The sequence below is a fragment of the Halichoeres trimaculatus genome, unplaced genomic scaffold, assembly GCF_033239565.1.
Source record: "Halichoeres trimaculatus isolate MK-OKI-2021-1 unplaced genomic scaffold, fHalTri1.1 fHalTri1_scaffold_12, whole genome shotgun sequence".
Classification (NCBI taxonomy): domain Eukaryota; kingdom Metazoa; phylum Chordata; class Actinopteri; order Labriformes; family Labridae; genus Halichoeres; species Halichoeres trimaculatus.
In genome coordinates this window covers 10,377,006-10,395,909 of record NW_027437190.1, presented here as the reverse complement: position 1 = coordinate 10,395,909, position 18,904 = coordinate 10,377,006, and the positions used below count along the sequence as shown (strand labels likewise).

At 43.4% G+C, this 18,904-nt stretch overlaps 2 protein-coding genes across 2 annotated transcripts in view; both read right to left on the bottom strand.

Annotated features, from left to right (window-relative positions):
- The window catches only part of LOC141800569 (plectin-like), a 192,729-nt gene that overhangs the window by 97,563 nt on the left and 76,262 nt on the right, over nt 1–18,904 (bottom strand). The window lies entirely within an intron of this gene.
- LOC141800536 (uncharacterized) lies at nt 23–8,680 on the bottom strand. Its single transcript, XM_074683139.1, has 3 exons — nt 4,705–8,680; nt 4,597–4,616; nt 23–127 (listed from the first exon to the last, which is right to left on the bottom strand). The coding sequence occupies exons 1-3, from the start codon at nt 8,678–8,680 to the stop codon at nt 23–25; spliced, it is 4,101 nt and encodes a 1,366-aa protein (XP_074539240.1).

Below are 18,904 nucleotides of genomic sequence, written 5' to 3'. Positions count from 1 at the left end.
CTGTGACAGGCTGCGCCTGCTGTTAGGATCCGTCACCCTGCTCCCCAGTGGCCATGGGAGGAGGGACGGCACGCAAAGCCTGGGGAAGGGGCGAGGGGGGCAGAAGGGGGCGAGGGGGGTGGGTGGTCTGGGGGAGAGAGCTTGAGCTGACTGGAGGTTAAAAATATCCACTAGAGCCAGATGATCACAGTGTCACAGTTAGAAACTGATGGAAGAGCTCTGGCGGGACACTTGGCTACACTCGCCCCCTGGAGACACACCCCACTGACACAAGCAGAGCCCCACGACCCCTTCTTCCTACTTCTGGCTTTGAAGATGCTGGGCGCAGGTTTAATCTGTGGTATTAAGTCACAGACCTCAGCAGGAAAACAGCTCTGACATGAGGGCCTTCTGGGTTATGACATGATCAACATATGATAAAGTCATCACCCCAACATGAGATCAAATTGACTGCATTAACAAAAACATCAACTCTGCTGCTGGTCTTCCAATTTCTCATCTATGCTGAGAAGGAATTTCAGCTGAGACGGTTTTCTCAGTATCCAGCACTTAGAGTGATATCTCCACCATCCTTGCAGTAAAAATCCCATAAGGATAGAGTACTGCACTAACGTTTGCAGTTCGTATGAAAACTGAGAGCTCAGACTGATGGTGCACTGACATGATCTGAATCACAGAGTTAAGCGATGGATGGATTGTAAGAAAGCCTAGCATGGCCTGCATTCATCATGTATTGCTTTGGGATCACAGCAATGCACAACATTCTCTAAATATAGTTGCTTCTAATGTATACATGTGGCTGTGTCAGTGGAAGCGTTGACTGGTCGCATTTAAAAGCAATTCCACTCAGTGTCTGGAGAGGAGAGCTGGGATTGTCTCCTCTCATGCGACCTGACGGCTAAAGATGGATGCCCAACGAGAAACGAGGGCGGCTATACTGAGACACCATGATGGGGCTTTGCACGGGATCGTGGGGAATTCCTCCTCCATGAACATCCTTATGTGCCTTCACAAACATCTGAACCTAACAGTTGCCTGAGCTCTGTGCGCATATCATTCATGTTCGGACGCATAGCTGAAAGGTATTCTGAGCTTGTGTCCAGAGGGTCTCATGTCTCAATCTATACTGCTTAGGCTACATAAATGTTGCTCTTTTGTTTGACTCTGTAAAGAAAATTGTTCTCAAACAAAAGGCCAAACCAAAGTTGAAACTCTTAAGAATGAACAGCTCAACATGTCCTACAGGATACTGAACATGTGCAGGAAACACGCACTGAAACAACTCTCCCGGCTCAGTGAAACTGATGTCGTGTAAGTCAGCCAGTCAACGTGAATCCTGGGAAATGACTAATGTCAAAACTATCTTGACCAAAGCCTCAGTTTATTCCACATGTTACTGATTTCCCTGTTTCCTGTGCTCAGCCTATGACGAGTTAACTGTCTTATTACTTAAACAGATTTCTGAATCGGTGCCTGTCCTGCCCCGACTCGTGATGCTGTAACGGACTGCTATTAAATGTGATATCAAACACTTCCAGCACGCCAACGCGGTTCTTCAAACCAGCGAGTGTTGGATCACCCACAGAAGCTGCCTCATGGGAAGAGTTACGTTTCAGCTGCTTGCAACATCGAGTGCTTAATTATTTGCTTTCACCTACCTGTGAAAAAATATGGTTTTAACTAGTTTTTCTATTAGAAGTAGTAATCTTGGATTTGATGATCTACATTACACATGACCATCACTTTATAAAACTCAGACAGTAGCTTTAAAGATTAAAGCAGCCTTCTCAGGTTTTATTCTGACTCTGTATTTTTGGTACTGGCACAGCTTGCTGTAATAACATCTCTTTCGTGTCAAAATGTTTACTTGGTGTGACTGTGTGTCAGTTTGTGAAAGGTAGGCTAATGTGTTTTTTGACTTGCGATCAATCCAATGAAATGTAAGAAGGGATTTCACAGGTGGAGTCAGCAGTAAAAGATAGGCAGGCACAACCCAGCTGAGGTCATTAACTTTGTTTTGAGCAAAACATTACAGCAGCAGATCCTCTTCAAGCTGCCAACTCACAACACAGTCTACTGATGGACAGCATGAGATTCAGCATCCACAATAACTCCCATTTATGATTTTTTTCTCTTCCTGGAAAGGTCAGTCTTGTAACTCAAGCTTTCAGATCTGACTCTGGGTGAGTCATAACATCAAAATGACGTGCCGCCATAATGACAGGCGTAGAGCTGCAGCATTCTGTAGCTCTCCATTTAACCAGTCACACAAGAATGCATCGGGCACATTTTCGGAGATGAATACATGGAGGACCTTGCTGACATGTCTGCGATGCGATTTAGTCTAATTGCTCTTGGTGCCATGGGTGGGCAGAGTTGAAATAGCCTCTCAAGTATGTCCATTTCATACAAAAGAACATAAATTTTTGGTACAGCATGTACAAATGTCTCTATTCAGCAGGAATCAACAGGGCAACATGCAATGTTAGAGATTCAGAGAAATCAAAACCAGTGAAAAGAGTTTTTATTTTGAAAACAACATTTTTGTGGCGCAAGTCAGATTTTTGAATAACTCTCTCCGTCTGGTTTCCACATCACTGAATTAATGAAAGAGAAACAGAAGCAGAAATACGTTCCTGCAGCCTTATCTCAGGGTGTGAGTGAGTCTGCTGCCTGCTATTTCATTAGCTAACATACCAAGAATACCAAACTTCAGGGTCCTATCTCACCAGAGTATTTCTTTATGTGATGCTTCTCATTACATCTAAGGTCAAACCTAGGGAAAGTGTTTGGGCTGGAAAGCAAAATGCGGCTAATTCCTATCTTCATGGACATGAAGTCAACAAGGTCGATGCTGTTAATGATTTAACACAGCCATTACTTGAAGTATTTTAGCCTTTAGCTCTTGTGTTGTTGTAGCTTTTGGTCTGTGTGACAGATGACAGTGGTTGTTAATGGACAGCAGATGTCAGCAGTGTGTTACAGCACACTGTGTCCATCTGATAGACGAGCACTGCTGTGTCCACATCAGATAAGATCGCAAAGCAGACAAGTTTATAACTAGTAACCTTTAAATGTTATTTTTCAGTGTCCACAGTTTCAATTAGCAGTGCCAAGAGGAGTTCAAGTTTTCTCTCATAGTTCCAGTGCACTGTAGTTTATTCCATGCATGATGACTTGCATATGCCACTTTCTATATGAATCATTCATGTGGTTTCATCACACTGCAAAGGAGACTTATTTTCCTGATGAGTACCGCAGATTGAATAAAAGAACCCAGCTGCTAATTGAATCCAGACCTGCTGTCACGTGTGGAACCAAACAAACACACCCAGAGAACTGTGAGCAAACTATTCCAACTTCCTGACTCTTTGTCCGTCGCTCACACCCATAATGGACAACGCCCATGTGAGTGAAGTCCCAGCTTTACACCCTGTTAGGGTTACAAATATGCACATGATAGTCACAATATCATAACAATTTGCGTGTTAAAGTTGTGAAATAATACACATCATGCAAAATCTAGAGTCACATGAATCAGCTTCTGCATCCTGATATTAGATAAGTTCTGCGAGTTTCACTTCAACAAACCAACCACAGCATCAACTGGCACTATTTTTCTGGACTATACCAGTGATATTCTCCAGATCCACAGGAGAGGCCCCCATATACCACTGTTATCACTTTGTCTACATTACTCCCATATCCTCCACATACCATTACATAACAGTATGCATGGGGCATGCACATCTCCTTTGCCAGACAGAATGCAAGGAGGGACAATAAATTTAAAAAAAAAGGACAGAGCGTAAAACTGTGCCAAGAACAGTCTTACTGGAGCAAAGAGGAGTAGAGCTCCCAAAAGCACCACACCTCCCTCTCGTCGTCACTCTGGCTCTAACATCTAACTCTACGGGGAACAGGCGAGGCTGAATCTCAGCAAACAGCCCCACCTTGTTGGAAGGATTGCAGGTCTGCATAATCTCATTTGGCAAACACTCAGAGATGGCTCGAGAGATTACTGCTTCCACTGACACATGTGCAGATCTTGGTTTAATAGCAAACAGAGCTGGAATTCCCCTCACAAAAAATAGACATTTCAGTATTTCACTTAGTTGTCTGAATGCTCTGCATGTAAACAGTGCTGTAGATTACAGGTTGGATCAAGTAATGAGGAAGTAATATAACTCTATTATTGGTTTCTGTGTTTAAGTGTCTTGCGGAAGAAACCAAGTCATAAAGCGAGTCGAAGAATCTGACAGTGTCTCGAATACACAACAGGGTGTGCTGTGTGACAGCGATACTGATACTTTATCTATTTTAACACACACATAATTAAATCACAGCAACATCTCAATGGACTCTTCACACCAGCTCACTGAAACGACTTTCTAAAGAGAGACTGCCTCCAGTCCACATCACAGACAAGAAGCCGGGCTGTAATATGTGACTTAAAGCCATAAACTGTAATCAAATAACCCCAAATAATACTTTAGAAGATAAGACACAGACAGCATGGGAGTGTCTTTCAGAGAAGTGTAACACTACAAGAGCCATGCAGTGTGAAAGATCAACAATAGAGCTGTCATGTCATACCCAACCTAAGACCTCCCACCCTGCAAACAGGAGGCAAGGGTGATCACATCACATGCACGCAGAAAGGACAAGAATAGGCCGGAAGTAGGTTAATACATTCAAACAAACCTTCAATGAAGTTGGGCCACGTCTTCTCCTCTGGCTCCTCCAGTGAGTGGTCCCATTCTGGATCAGGTGAGGCCCCATAAGCTGTGGCTTCTTCTACCCCTGACAACAGTGCCCGCTCAATGGCAAGAGCTTCCAGAACATCCAGGTCCAGTTCCTCACCTTCCTCCTCAGGTATCACAGGGGGTGGAGGTGACTGCCCCCCTTCAGCTGGAGGACTAATAATCTGTTTCACCTCAACTATCTCTTCAACTACTACTATTTTCTTCCTCATGGCGTCAATGTCAGGGCTCTCAGACTCACAGATGTCCCCCAGGTGAGGCTGGTCAGGCTGGGCAGCTGCGGGAGTGGCAGAGACAGAGGGTGTGTCCTCCTCCAAGTCCTTCTTCTTCTCTTCCTCCTGCTTCAAGGCCTCGGAGACAGAGAGCCTTTTCTCTGTGCTGCGCTCTGCTGACTGACTGGCTGAATGTTGTGCAACTTTGGGAGGCTCCTCTCGCTTGGCGAGGGGGCTGGCCTGTGCCTGAGCTACAGCTGCCTCGGCTGTTAGCGCTGGTGCTGCTGACGCTAATTCTCCGGCTGTGTGTGCTTCCCTCGCAGTCAAGGATGTTTTTGGTTTCGGAACCTCCCGCTTGATTTTTTCTGCAAAGAGCGGAGCTGACTCCACCTCCCCTTTGTCTGCTGGGGCCTCAGAGAGCACAGCTGCTGCCTGCCTAGTTTCCTCACTGCACATTCTTTCTGGAGTCATCTTTGGGGAAACATTCTCTGTCAGTTCAGAGGCCATGACAGGGCTGTCTTTAACTGAGTTCTTGGGTGAAGATGTACTATCAGTGGGCTGCAAACTTTCAGCTTCAGGCAAACGGACAGACTCTGCAGTTATTCTCTCTGCTGTTGGTGCTTGAGCCTGCTTTTTTCCTTTGCCTTTCTTTTTCCCCCTCGGAGCTTCCTCTGCAGCTTTCCCTGCACTTACTGGGGATTTAATCTCTGATGTGAGTTTGTGTGGCTCTGTGACAGTTGCAAGACTTTGCTCCTTAAGTTTGGGACTGGCCTGCACATGCTCCACTTGAGTTATTTTCTGCACAATCACCGTTTCCACTTTAGTACCAGTTGTTTCCTCAGATTTCATCGGCTCCACGTGGGTCAATTTAACGTCAGATTTGTCCACTGCAGATAATGGTCCCTGTGTGATTTTTCTGACACTGCCTCCTTCAGTCTGCTCTTTAACTTTTGCATTATCTGGAACCTTTTCTTGGGTCACTGTTGAGATTTGTTCAACTGGTGAAGCTTTGGCTTTAGAGTCACTCTGGTCCTCACCTTTTTTAGGAACTGACATTTTCACCTTCACATCAGTTTGTTTGGGAGCTGTCTTTATTTCTTCCATGTCAACTTCTTTTTTAGACTGAGTCTTGTTTTCCTTTTCAAGTGATGCCTCTTCAGGCTTCAAAGAGGTCGCTGGTGGAGGCGCAGAGGCAAGCAGGAGTGTGGGTTGGAGGGCGATGTCATCCACCTCCTCAGGGGGCGTGCCTGGACAAGTTATTTCCTCCTTCTCCAGCTCGGAGCCACGTGGTCCCTCATCGCTACTAATCTTAGAAATCTCTCCTGGGGATTTCTTTTTCTTCTTTTTTGATTTAGAGCTTCCCCCAACTGTTTGTGTGGTTTTCATATCTACCTCCATGTCTGCTTTTTGACTGACTGGGCCTGAGGGCAGATCTTTTTGCCCTAATGCTGGGCTCTGCACTGACACTACACTGGCTTCTTGGCCTATTTTTTCTTCTTTTTTGACAATAGGAACCCCCTTAACATCTGCTTTCTCTTGTTTTGTAACAACCTCTGTTACCGTAGATCTGATTGTTTTTTCATCTTCAGCACTTGGTGCAGAGACAGGTTTTGTACCAACAGAAGTTTTAACCTCAAATACTGAGGATTCAACCACTGTAGTGGTTTGGGGGGGCATTTCATCACTTTTGGGCTTCAATGACTGACTGACTACAGTCACTTGAGCATCAATAGGTACCTGAGCTACCTCAACTTTCGAGGTCTTGACCACAGAATCAGTGGACATCACTGACTCACTGGTGGTACTTTGGGTTTGGGGTTGTGTGGTATCCTGAGTGAGTTTAGAAGTTTTCTTTGCTTTCTCATGTTTGATATTAGGTTCCACTGGAGTCTTGACCTCTGAAGGTTTAACTGATCCCTCATCAACCTTTGTTCCCTGAAGCTTCTCTTTCTTAACTTTTACATTGAGAGGTTCTGTGCTGACAGCAGTGACTCTAGCTGGACCGGTGTCCTGAGCAGTGCCTGGCGTGAGCACCAGCTCGGCCTTCACTTCATCAGCCGGCTTTTCAGACACAGCCTTATCAGCTGACAACTGAGATTGATCCACACTCACTTTATTTGATTTTTTCTCCTTGAAATCTTTGTCAGGTTTTGCGACCACAGGGACTGGGGTGGCAGTGGGTTTTGATGTTTCCTGAGAAGCAGCCATCGTGATAACTGCTTGGGACTTTACTCTTTCACTCTCTGGTTCAGGTTGAGCCTTGATCTCTGCAGGTTTAATGACTTCCAATGCAATTCCATTTGTTGCCTTAATCTCTTTGACATCTTTGTTGACAGGCTTTGTGATGATAGTGGAGGTGGTAACACTGTCAGAAACAGGTTTGGAGGTTTTCTGAACAGGGTCTACAATAATTTCAGTCTGGGCTTTCAATTTAGTGGCCTCCTTCTTAGACTGAGGTTTAACTGCAGCAGGTTTGACTGGATCAGCAATCTGGGTTTTTGTCTTCTCATCCTTGGCTTCCTTTGTAGTTGTAGATTTTGTGATGACAGGGGCTGCACTGCCAGCTCCAGCGATGAGTTTGGAGGTTTCCTGAGAAGCAGCTGCTGGAATAAGTTCTTGGGACTTAACTTTTTCAGTTGTAGGTTCAGCTGGAGCCTTGGCCTCTGCAGATTTAATTGGATCTTCTACAATTGCCTTTTTTGTCTTCTCCTCTTTGGCCTCTGTACCAGGAAGTGTTGTGATAGCTGAATGGTATGTTACGGTTTTGCTCTGCTTCATGGAAGCTTTTTCATCTTGGATATTAAGCTTCTCATAATTTGTTTTGGGAGCAGGTTCAGCAGCGGTAATCTTTGATGTTGTAGCACCTGTAGCCAGAGCAACAGCAGCAGCAGCTAATGGTAGGGCTGGTTTGGAGTACACTGATGTCAGAGTTGTCTGCGACACATCCTGCTTCAACTCCTCTCTCCTGACCGGGGCAGAAAGTGGAGCCTTTAGGGCTTCAGAGACAACTCTCTCCTGTGTTTTTGTGAGTTGCCTCTCAGCGCTTGCACCAGGCGGCTGACGGACTGCTCTCATCCTGCTCTCCTCCATCACCACTGATTCTCTTGTGAAGCTGTTCCCTTTTCTAAAAGAGGACTGAGGCTGATCCTCAACTTCCCATGATGCTTTTGGCCTGGCTGGGCCTGCAGCTTGAGGACGACCCCGAAATCTTGGGGTTCTGTTGGAGTAGCCCTCTCTTTCTCCAGGACCCATCATCTTGTGGCGATAGCCTTGGCGTTCGGCCTGAGCCTCTTGGCTCTCTGATTCGCCCCAGCGTCCAGGCTTTGGGACATAAGATGTGGGACCTTCCACAGATTGGACCCGTGCTGCCCGGTGGGCAACAGAAAGTGTTGCAGCTGGCTTTCTAATCCTTTGCAGAGAGGCAGGGACGATCTCAGGGGGCAAGCGGAGGAAGTCGCGCAGGTAAACAATGCCCTCATTGGTCAGGTACCAGTAGAAATGTCTCCAAGCAAATGTCTCCTTCACGTAGCCCCTTGACTTGAGAGATCCCATCGCTCGGATAACTTGTAGATTGCTTACACCTTCTACCTCTGCATGCTTGGCCTGGGGTCTCTTGTCCTTCTTGGCCACCATGACACCATCTCGAAACAGGACCTCATAAATGGCCCTCAACTCCCTCAGGGGCATTAGCATACCAGCAACCATTGTGCTTAATCTGAGTTTACTCTCTCAAAGCTGAACTGAAACTGACAACATGAAAAGAAAACAACTGAATGAAACGCACGTCTCGTTGTGTAAAAGAATCCAGTGGCAAACCAGCTGTCACGTGTTTCTTAATTCAATAAGAAAAAACTGATAGAAGAAATCCTCTTAATGGTTTCTCTTACTTGTTTCCTCTTGTTCTTGCTCCTCCTTTGGATATCTTGAAGAAAACAAATATTCCTCTGAGAGTTCTGACTTTAACCAAGTCAAAAGTTTGCTGTTCCCCCCTTCATTCAGCGTGGCTGGGAATGAACAGTCTCCGTTCTGCCGAGATGGCAATGACAGAATGGAAGAGAGGCAGCGTGTGTGTGTGAGAGTGTGTGTGAGAGAGAGAGTGAGGCACACTTCTCAGTCCGGCTCCTCCTACCTTCTCTGTGTAATACTTAGGAAAAAACTGGCATGGAAAAAAAGTCTCACTAAAGTAAACACAGCAGCAGAAAGTTGCAAGCAAAGAAAGAAAAAAAATTCTGCCATAAATCGATTGAAATACAGGAAGAGCAAAGTCAAAAGAGCGGTGCAACACACCTGTGGAGTGTGTTTGAGCACATGTTCGGTGGCTCTGCGACTTTTACAGAGGCTTCCACTCTCACACAAGAGCACACGCCTCCTGTGTAATTTACACACACCTCTAAACACACATTAAGACCGGCCGACACACACCCTTTGGCGTGTCACACTCAGCGTACCAATAAAAGGGCTGTTCTTAAGAGATTAGTTTAGAAAAACAGAGTCGACCAGTTGGTATACGTCTATCCTGCCCTGGGACGACTTGTGGGGCATCGATGTAGGTTATCAAGTACATGGTGTCTTCTTTTACACATTTCATGATCAGGTATCACTGAGGAGCTTTTACTCTACACACAGGGTGTGGTTTTCAGACTTCACATAGTATTGAGTGTGCAGTCTAGTGACATTTGAAGAGGTGTTTAAGTCAGAGACTGTACCCAGATTTTATGAACAGGATATAGAAAAGCTGTCATGAAAAGATCCTTGTGGATAGACTCAGAGATATTTTAAGTTTAATTCTATGAATAAATGCGTTTGCCTGGAGGCTCATCAGTAAAATAAAACTCATAGATGAATCATTAGTTCCTGCAGCTCTCTGAGTTAAAAAAAGAGTTGGATGAAATGATGTAATAGGCTGCAAAGCACCATTAAAACACGTTGCTGCTGCAGACTGCTAACATTAGGGCTCCATGCCTCCATTTAGCTGCGAAGTATGAACTATATAAAGGGCTGCGCATTATAGCTAACCTTTTCAGCACTCCCTGGACATGATATCAGATTTCTTTCCCTAGATCACTTCTCTCTTCTGTACATCTGTCTCCCGTTCGTCTCCTATGTGTCAGAGAGTGTCCTCTCACAGCCAGAGTCCAGTGGAAGCCAAATGGTAAGAAAACTCACAACAGGAGAGAAAGTTTACATGTGCACTGAGAGAAGAGGGGAGAGTAAGCAGGCTGCTCTCGGCGGGAGCACAGCACTCTGGTTGCGCAATTGTAGTGGGATTGAAATGACGCTTTCCCCCTACTGTTAAAAACCACACACACACACACACAATGATGCATCCAAACACTGGCGCTAAACTGTTTTTATTTGATTTGCCATGGTAACAGTCAAATGAAGTGAGCCAGCTCTGAGTTAAGTAACATATCTGCTTACAGGGCTGCAGTGAAGCGGCGGGTCGTAAATCTGTTGTCCTGAACAGCTGGACTTCACTGTCATTTAGCAGACCGCTGTTAGCAAAGACATTGAAGCTCTCATCAGCAATCAGGAAGAAAGAAGAGTGCCTGCAGAAAAGTTTAAGGCTTTATGGTAGAAACAGTTAAAGTTAAAGAGTTAGAAGTTATATAGTAACAGAGAAACTCTCTGGTGGCGTGGGAAACTTGCATTTGCTCTCAAAACCCATTCCTGTCCCCAGACACTTCTTTGTCACTCACTGACTGAGTACAAGGTGATCCCCCAGGCCGTGTATGTACTCCACCTTTAATAGCAGATGAGCTGTGAAGCGTCACTCATTGCGGTATATAATCTTTTGTGGCACACGTCAAGTTCGTAATTCAAACCGAAGACATGAAGGAATTTTCAGGTGAGGAACAAAGAGAGTCTCAGGTAATAATACGAGAGAGGCATTCCTCTGCATTACGAAACAAATGTTTTATTGTTGACACGCTGCAGTTTGCCCGACATGGAGGCAGTGGGGTCGGTGGGATTGGCAGCAGGTAAAGCTGGATGTGTATGTACACGTGTGAAAATGCAACCTGGGGTTAAGTCGGGGTTAAGTTGTTTTTATTCCTTAACTCCGTTGGTATTACATGGTTCCTTATCATGAATGACAAACGTATCCAGACAGAGAGAGAAACATCCATAGCAAACAAAACAAGTCAGGCCCAGTGATACGACACTCAGCTATTAAAAAATCCAGCCCAGAGCTATCTTAATATTCATCACCATGCATGGTGCCGTGCTCTCCTGGCCGCATATCACCGTGATTTCATGCACTGTTTATACACAAAGTGTTCAGTGAACTTCAAACTTCCCACAGTGACCCTTATTCTGGCACGAGGCCTAGTCCCTTCAGCCATCCACACATGAAATATGCCGACTTCAAGAGAAAGTGTATCACTGAGCCTGATAAACCCTGGTTATGAGCATGGTGTGCTGCTTCTGCTGCTGCTGCGCCTGCCTTACGCAGATAATGTGGGCTACAATAGCTGTGCAAAGCTTTAAAGTATTAGTATATTAATAAATGAGAGAAAATAGACCCTCAGGAGGGTAATGTGATACAAGCTCACTGTAGAATTAATAGTGTTGACTTTAATTTAGTCTATAAACAGAGGCAGCAGTCACAAATGGAGGCTGCTGTGATTGATTGGAGCAGATAAAGGAGAAATAAGACATTGAGGAACAGTATCTGAATAGTTTCCTGCTTAGGAGTTTCAGACCTCCACAAGTCCCAGAATAGACTTGTCATCGCCAACTGAGGGTGGTTGGCCACCGGCCCACTGTAAAGGCCTGCTGCTCCCGGGCCTTTTGCTCCGGCACACGTGCCCTCCATTCTGATATCAGATCCAAGCCTCTCCAGCCACTTCCAGGGAAAGCAAAGGTCAGAGGAGCCTTTCTTGCCCACTAATGCCAGTGCTTACGTTACAAGATTCTAGCACAAAGTCAAACACATGTTGACGTTAAAAGACAGGATGGTTGAATATGTCAGGTGATGGTTCTTGTGAATGAATGAGGCATACAGTCCTACTGAACTAGACAGCTTGATGCATGAGTTTTAATGAGGATTTACAGCTTTGGATTTTGTGAAGGAGAAGGTTAATAACCAAAGACAAAGACACAATGTGTTTTCCATTTGTCAGCTGTTGACAAGAAAGCATTGAAGCTCTGCAGCTGAGCAGTCGTACAATGATCTCTTCCCTTAAACTACTCTTGACAGGTTCCATGCAACAATACTGCTCTTAAAAAGTTTGTAAAGCAAAGTATATATGATGAAAAGAAAACTCAGTAGATACAGGCCCTCCAAGCCCATCCCAAAAACATGACTTGCAGTTTTGTATACACGATGAACGACTGCTCCCTTTTTAACCTACAATGTGTCTATTTTCATTTGAGGGGCTTGTCTCTTGGGTACAATTAGGCCAGCTGCCCCCTCAGTTAAGAACAGCTGTACCCCCTCACAGAGTGTGAGACCACAAACACCTCAGAGGGAATCTGCTAAAGTTAGAGATTGTTATGAGCAGCTTTATATACATGCAAAGGTAATTATAGGTTTTCCTACCTATGATTTTAAAGTGGTTAGTGAAGTCATGCAAATTCTTAGGTAATATTTAAAGCGGCACACTAAAAAAAAAAAAGTATATTGTCTCCCTCTTAAAATAACTGCCTAAGTCTTTATTTATTTATTTATTTAGGATATAAATAATTTTTTGCCCTAATCATTTCCAACTAAGTCAATCGCCAACGTCATTCTTTTCAGTTTTTCAGAAAACACAAAATACTAAGTCTTAGTATTTTGTGTTTTCTGAAAAACTGAAAAGAATGACGTTGGCGATTGTTTTAAGAAGGTGACAATACATGCCCAATTTGTGGCAAAGTTGCTCCCAAAAATAAAACACAAAACACGGTATCCTCATGAACATTTCCTGTAAGGCAGTTCACTGATGAACTATTTTGGATCCTGGGTAACATATTTTATAATTTTATTTGACTATAGTGAACTGCTCATGGTCCCAAAGAGATTAAACCAAGTCTTTCCTGACTCGTTTTCTAGTGCCACTGAGAAAAAAAAATGGATGGGCTACCATTGAACTGCTGAACACACACATTATGTTCATAAACTGTAAAATATAAATAGTGTAGTCTCCCTGATGTAACCCATCTGTTTCTGATACAGAGTTTTGAAGCATAATGTTGTGGGTGCCATACTGGAAATGCTGACTCAAGGGGCGGGCTTTAAGCCTCCCCACTAACAGCTACAGAGTGCCCGCCTATCAGTCCAGTGAGCTGTGCCTCTGATTGGGCAAGCTTATGATCTTAATATTCTCTGAACCGCTGGGTTATAAAATGATTCATCATTTTTACTGTAAAAAAAGTCTATTTTGGATTGGTGTGTTTGGAGTTTGCAGTAGTTCCAGAGCCAGCCTTAAAATGGACACTTGAAAAGTTTCCCACTTGGTCATGTGTGGTGTAAGGGGGAATATGGGGGATAACTTTACCCATAAAATTTTCTGTGCACCAAAGGGCATCACTGAAAGTAAACTGACTCCTTGTTCAAGGCTTTATACTCAAATCTTAATCTCAGACTGAATCAATCTAAGTAAGCTTTATGAGACTCATTTGTGGTTTAAGCACCAACAATGTTAGGATGTTAGCATGATGAAGCTTAGCATCAGAGCTGCAAACAAGCAGCCACCTCCGGTTTAAGAATATGAGACAATGCGAAAGTGCTAAAATCTGCAGTTTCTCGAGTGTGCTTGAGGCTGGCTCCATTATTATCACAAGTTACATACATACCAAGCCCAAAAAGCCGTTTTCACAGCAGAAATTAACCTATTGACAGCCTGGTTCAAAAAATGTCTCCTGTCTGAGTCGCTAATCTTACTATCGGCACACTGTACGGGGGATGATTTTTTTTCTAACTCGCCCGTTTAGAGGATATTAAGACAGCGAGCTTGCCCAATCAGAGGCACAGCACCTGTGACCGACAAGTGCCTCATAGCTGTACGCGAAGCCCTTGCCACTACCAATGTGGCCGCTATAGCCGACTTGCTTCATTTTCCGTTTCAGAAACCAACAGGAAGTTGAGGAGACTACATCCATGTTTTATACAGTCTATGGCTGCAAAGCATCAGCGTTTCACGTGGATACTGTGAGAAAATAATTAACATCTAATGTCTGCTGGTTTTGTCCTGTTTATGTAAAGGTAGTTCTTTTGTTTGTTGTTTTTTTTTGTTTTGTTTTGTTTTATCTCACCCTGTTTACTTCTAACAGTAAAATGCCTGTCATTGTGAATTTCTGAAGTTAAAAATGGAAAGGCAAGCTTGCACAGCAGCATACTGTCAGGCTTCTGGTCCCAAGCAAATCACAATACTAAAATGACCAAACTTGTTGCTGAAGGTCAATTCTGCTTTAACAAATCATTAAAAAAAAGCAGCAGTATTAATTTCAATGATTTTTCAATGTACATAAAATGGGTACCTTTCACATTTGAAACAATGTGGTATGGATACCCGGTACCTGGCAATCGGTACCGGTGCTACACAGAACCAATTTTCAGTACTTTTGTATGTGTTTATATGGTGATAAATATTAATGTGTTTAATAATTAAATCTCTAAGCGTCCCAATTTATCATATATATTTCATCCATTCATTCATTTTCTTAACTGCTTATCCTGTTCAGAATCAAACTGGTGACCTTCTTGCTATGAGGCTGCAGCGCTAACAGTGCAGCCAACATATATATATTTTTAATATATAAATATGGAATGCTGTGTTCATGTCCAGCAATGAAAATTGTCTACTCTTCCACCCCTTTACAGTCACAAGGATGCCTTTAGGTGCTGAAAGATTGGTACAGTTTGATTTTATGTGATTTGGTACTCTGTACTACAGATGGAATTTGGTCAGTACCTTTAAAAGTACCTAATTTGGTCCCCATCCCACCGTAAACAGTTGGAAAAACATGTCAGAGCAGAGTCAACGGCCAAACGTGTAAACCATCATACTTTTCCAATCTTTTTTATTTTTTTATTTTTTTTTATTTTTTTTTTAACATCCATAATAACTGTTATTTAAGAGTTATTGATGGTTCCATATGCTGAAAGTGTAGCTTTGCAATTTCAAGCTATATATAAACATGACTTGTTGACATTACAATTGTAACATGCAGTCCAAACACATGTGCGACCTCAATCCCACACTAATACAGCCCCCTTTATAACCTTGACTGGTATTTGTATGAGACACCACGGACAGCAGTGTCAATTAGGGTTTATACAGAGAGAGAAAGTAGCCTTTGAAATACAAGAGGGATGAAGCTGTGGGAATTAACCTCCAGCGCTTACTCACCCCTCGCCACTCGACGAGTTATTGGGATGATCCTGGAGGGTTAAGATGATTTAAGGGGACTGTGCGTCTCATGTACAGCCAATGGAACTCGGCATAGCATGAGGGGCGGCGAACAGAGGGAGAAACTCTCTATATGTTCCAGCAAACATAAACCCACAGACGTGTGTTAAACCACAGAATGGCTTCAGACAAAGAGACACTGTGTGTGCTAGTCAGTGTGGAACGAGACTGAGAGGTGTCTTTGGCATTCCTCAGACTGCTGTAACATAAATAAATCAACTGTTCTTGGATAACTGGGAAACAAACAAGGAAGAACACTTGAAAGAAAGAGAAAACTATTCATTTGTTTAGATCCGAGGAGCAAGAAATTAGGTCGAACAATGGACCAAGCACAGCTCTGAAATTAAACCCAGACGCTTTGAGAGTTTTTGGTACAGCGCACCCTTAATTTTCTTGCCTCATAAATATATTTGGTGTTACATAAGACTAGTAAAAGGCAATACGAGTTAAATTTATTTGTTTTCAAATTAAAGGTTTGCAAATGTGTAGAAATGAGAAATTTTCAGGAGTCCATTCATGGGAAGCTCAAACTAAGAAATGAAACACTGATGTCTGAAGAAGAATAGCCCACTGTTTTAGTGGAGGGAAAGAGAAGGAAAAACTCTTGGCTTTGTCTCCCTAATTTGTTCATAAATGTGTATGGAAATTCTATAAACTGATGTATGCTAGAGGTTGAAAAAATGCAGGCGCTGCTTGTGTTCTTAACTCCACGCGTCACAGATCACACTGACTTCTCCTTTTCCAGAGTGGAAAGAAATGAAGTCACAGATTATGCCTCCCTTCACCCTCCTTAATGACCAAAAATAAGCTGAAGCACCCAAAACTGCTGCCAAGTCTCTTTCATTCTTTCTTCCTTTCTCTCCAAGCAGCTGCCTGTCATGGCTTAGTGGTGGTGTCTGTGTAGGTCCAACCTACAACGCCCCCTAGAGCTTCCCAGACTTGGACAGGAGCCCACCCACGAGGGGTAAACGAGGACGAGCTGAAGTGACAGATTTGGCTTGTCTGGGTTCAGGAACAGCGTCAGCAGATGATAATAATGAATAATGTTCCCTATAATAGATCCGAACGACGCCAAAGTGTTCCTCAGTTAAACACTTTATTTTTATGACTCAACACTTTGGGAAAAATAAAAATATGTCCAGTCAAAGCCAAAAAAGCAGAACTTGTTTTTTTGCCATTTAAACCAGAGCAACAGAAAGAAGTTTTGGTGGTAAATCCACTGAACAGTCTGCAAATACAAAAAGACATTGTGTTGTAAACAAGTTCCAGCAGTAAGATCCGGACAGAAAATTTGAACCAGCCCTCGACTCTCCTGTTCTTTCTCCTGTTGGAGTCGTGTGCCAGCTCAGCTAAACAGCAGCCAGGGATCAGAATCAGCATGCAGGAGATGTATTGCACCATTTAAGAGCTACAAAAGGCTTAACCAATGTTGCATAACTGAGATCCATGACTGCTATTAAAGACTTAAGATTCCAAAATATGTCTCCACCTCTTCATGACATTCACAGTCACTCAACCAATGATGACACCCATTCAGCTGACGCCCCCTTTTCAAGCATTGTATTATGAGTTTGTTGCTTACCTTTCTTCGGGCTGAGCCAGAAGCGATCTCCAAGCAGATCTCCACCGTCCATGCTGCTCTTTGACATATCACACAAAAAACACTTGCAGCTTACACCACCCAGTGAAAACAACTCCGCAACTCCTTTTCACCCTTGTGAGACCCTCTGGAAGTCTAGTGGGAACATCATGGCATGCAACATGGGTCTAAAAGCGAGAGGGAATGGGAGTGGAGGGGTACATTCAGGGTAGGGAGGGTGTTTGTGTGAAAAGAACAAGAGAATCTTTTCATCTGTGGCCCATAAATGCAGAGGGACATCTACACCATAAATCCCAGGGCCTTGCCAGGCTGGACACATCCTCTCCGCTGCCCCGGATACCCTGCCCCATGTCCCATACATCTGTAGTCGCCCACGCTTTATTCCAGCAACAGCTCACTGGGAGAGACACACTGGATGCCTTGTTTGAAAAACCTCACAAAATACAGCCCAGGAGATTAAGATGAAGGGTGGACAAAGGGGGAAAAAGTGAGTACAAGGGAGCTAATAGAGAAAGAAACAAAACAAAGGAGTGGGAGTCTTTGTGCAGAAGGCACCACCAAAGCATCTAAAACAAAAAACACAACAACTCCAGCTTTGTCTCACGCGTACTTATTGCCTGCTTTACAGGGAGCAATTAACTTTTTCTAAGTTGATAAAAGGGGGAGTTTATGTCCAACTGAAACCAAGCGTTGGCTGATTTAAAAAAAAAAAAAAAAAAAAAGAAAGAGACAGTCTAACCATGCAGCCCATGTCAAAGAGTATCTATAGATTAACATGTTTGAAGAGCTGCGAGACCACAGGTAACAGCAAATCCTGCAGACTTCTTATCATTTCTGGCTCGTTTCCAGTGAGTAGAGTTCACCCTGAAGGATACAGCAAAGTGATAAAGTTAAGCCTGAACTGAACAGGCAGTACTCTGTTCAGACTAATGAGAGGGGCGCCTGACCTGTCAAAACATAATCCACCTTTCAATAACTTTTGATGGCTGTGTTAAAAAGTAACGGAGGCCCCCTTTCCAGACACTTCATCTCAGGTGTCAGGATGTGTGAGACAGGACAGCCGAGTGAGGATGGAGTAGACTTGTCTATAAACTGGGGTCTTTGAGAAAAAAGTTTGTTCTTTTTGTTTTTCTTAAAGGTTGCTTGGATTCTGGTGACCCCTGTGGAGAAAGAAGAGCCCCTGTTCCTTTCCCAAGTGTGGATAAGTCAGTCTTATTTTGGTTTTTATAATTCTTTACTTTGTTTTCTGGGTCAATATTATGCAGTTGTCTTGGCCATGGCCTTTCTTGTTAAATTGTTAAATTGATTTTGTAACTCAATTGGAATATTCCTGATACAATTACTTCTAATAAAAGTTTTTTAGAAAAAAATGTTACACGTGCTTCATCTAGGACTAAGATTTCCTAACTATAAAAAAACAAACAAAAAAAAGTCCATAACATGTTTTCATATAAAGCTCCTCCAGATATATTTTTGGTTGTATCTAATCTGGCGCCCCATGTGGAAAAAGAGGAACCCCTATTTTTTTTTTACTTTCTCCAAGAAAGGCCTTGGGGGCTCAGTCAGACGTGGCTTTGCAATTTTAACTCATGAGGTGTGGCCTCTTTGTCGCATGTCACTCCAAAGTCTCCCCCTGTTCAACTGCCCTATCCACTGCCCCGTGCTCTGATCAAGAACAGAAAAGCCCAAAAAAGTAAATTAAAAAAAAACTCATCTGCTTGCTGTCAACTCTCATCAAAATTCATTGATGCAGAAAATTTCAAAGGCTGACGGCTGCACCCAGCCAGATTTGTTTTTAGACATTAGATATAACTACACAGGAAGAGTCAATCTTTATGCTGAGTATTTTGTTTGCTCTTTTAAATAAATTGAAAAAAAAGTTTCCTTCATAACCAAATGAAATGTCAGCGCAGGAGCTTTAATTTAATATTTGCA

Bases quoted from the DNA above. Each gene is read 5' to 3' on its own strand.
- LOC141800536 (XM_074683139.1), bottom strand. From the start codon at position 8,680: ATGGTTGCTGGTATGCTAATGCCCCTGAGGGAGTTGAGGGCCATTTAT. The intron at 4,617-4,704 runs GTTTGTTTGAAT...TCCTGTTTGCAG, and splicing joins GTGGCCCAACTTCATTGAAG to GGTGGGAGGTCTTAGGTTGG. The intron at 128-4,596 runs GTATGACATGAC...TCTCTCCCCCAG, and splicing joins GGTGGGAGGTCTTAGGTTGG to ACCACCCACCCCCCTCGCCC.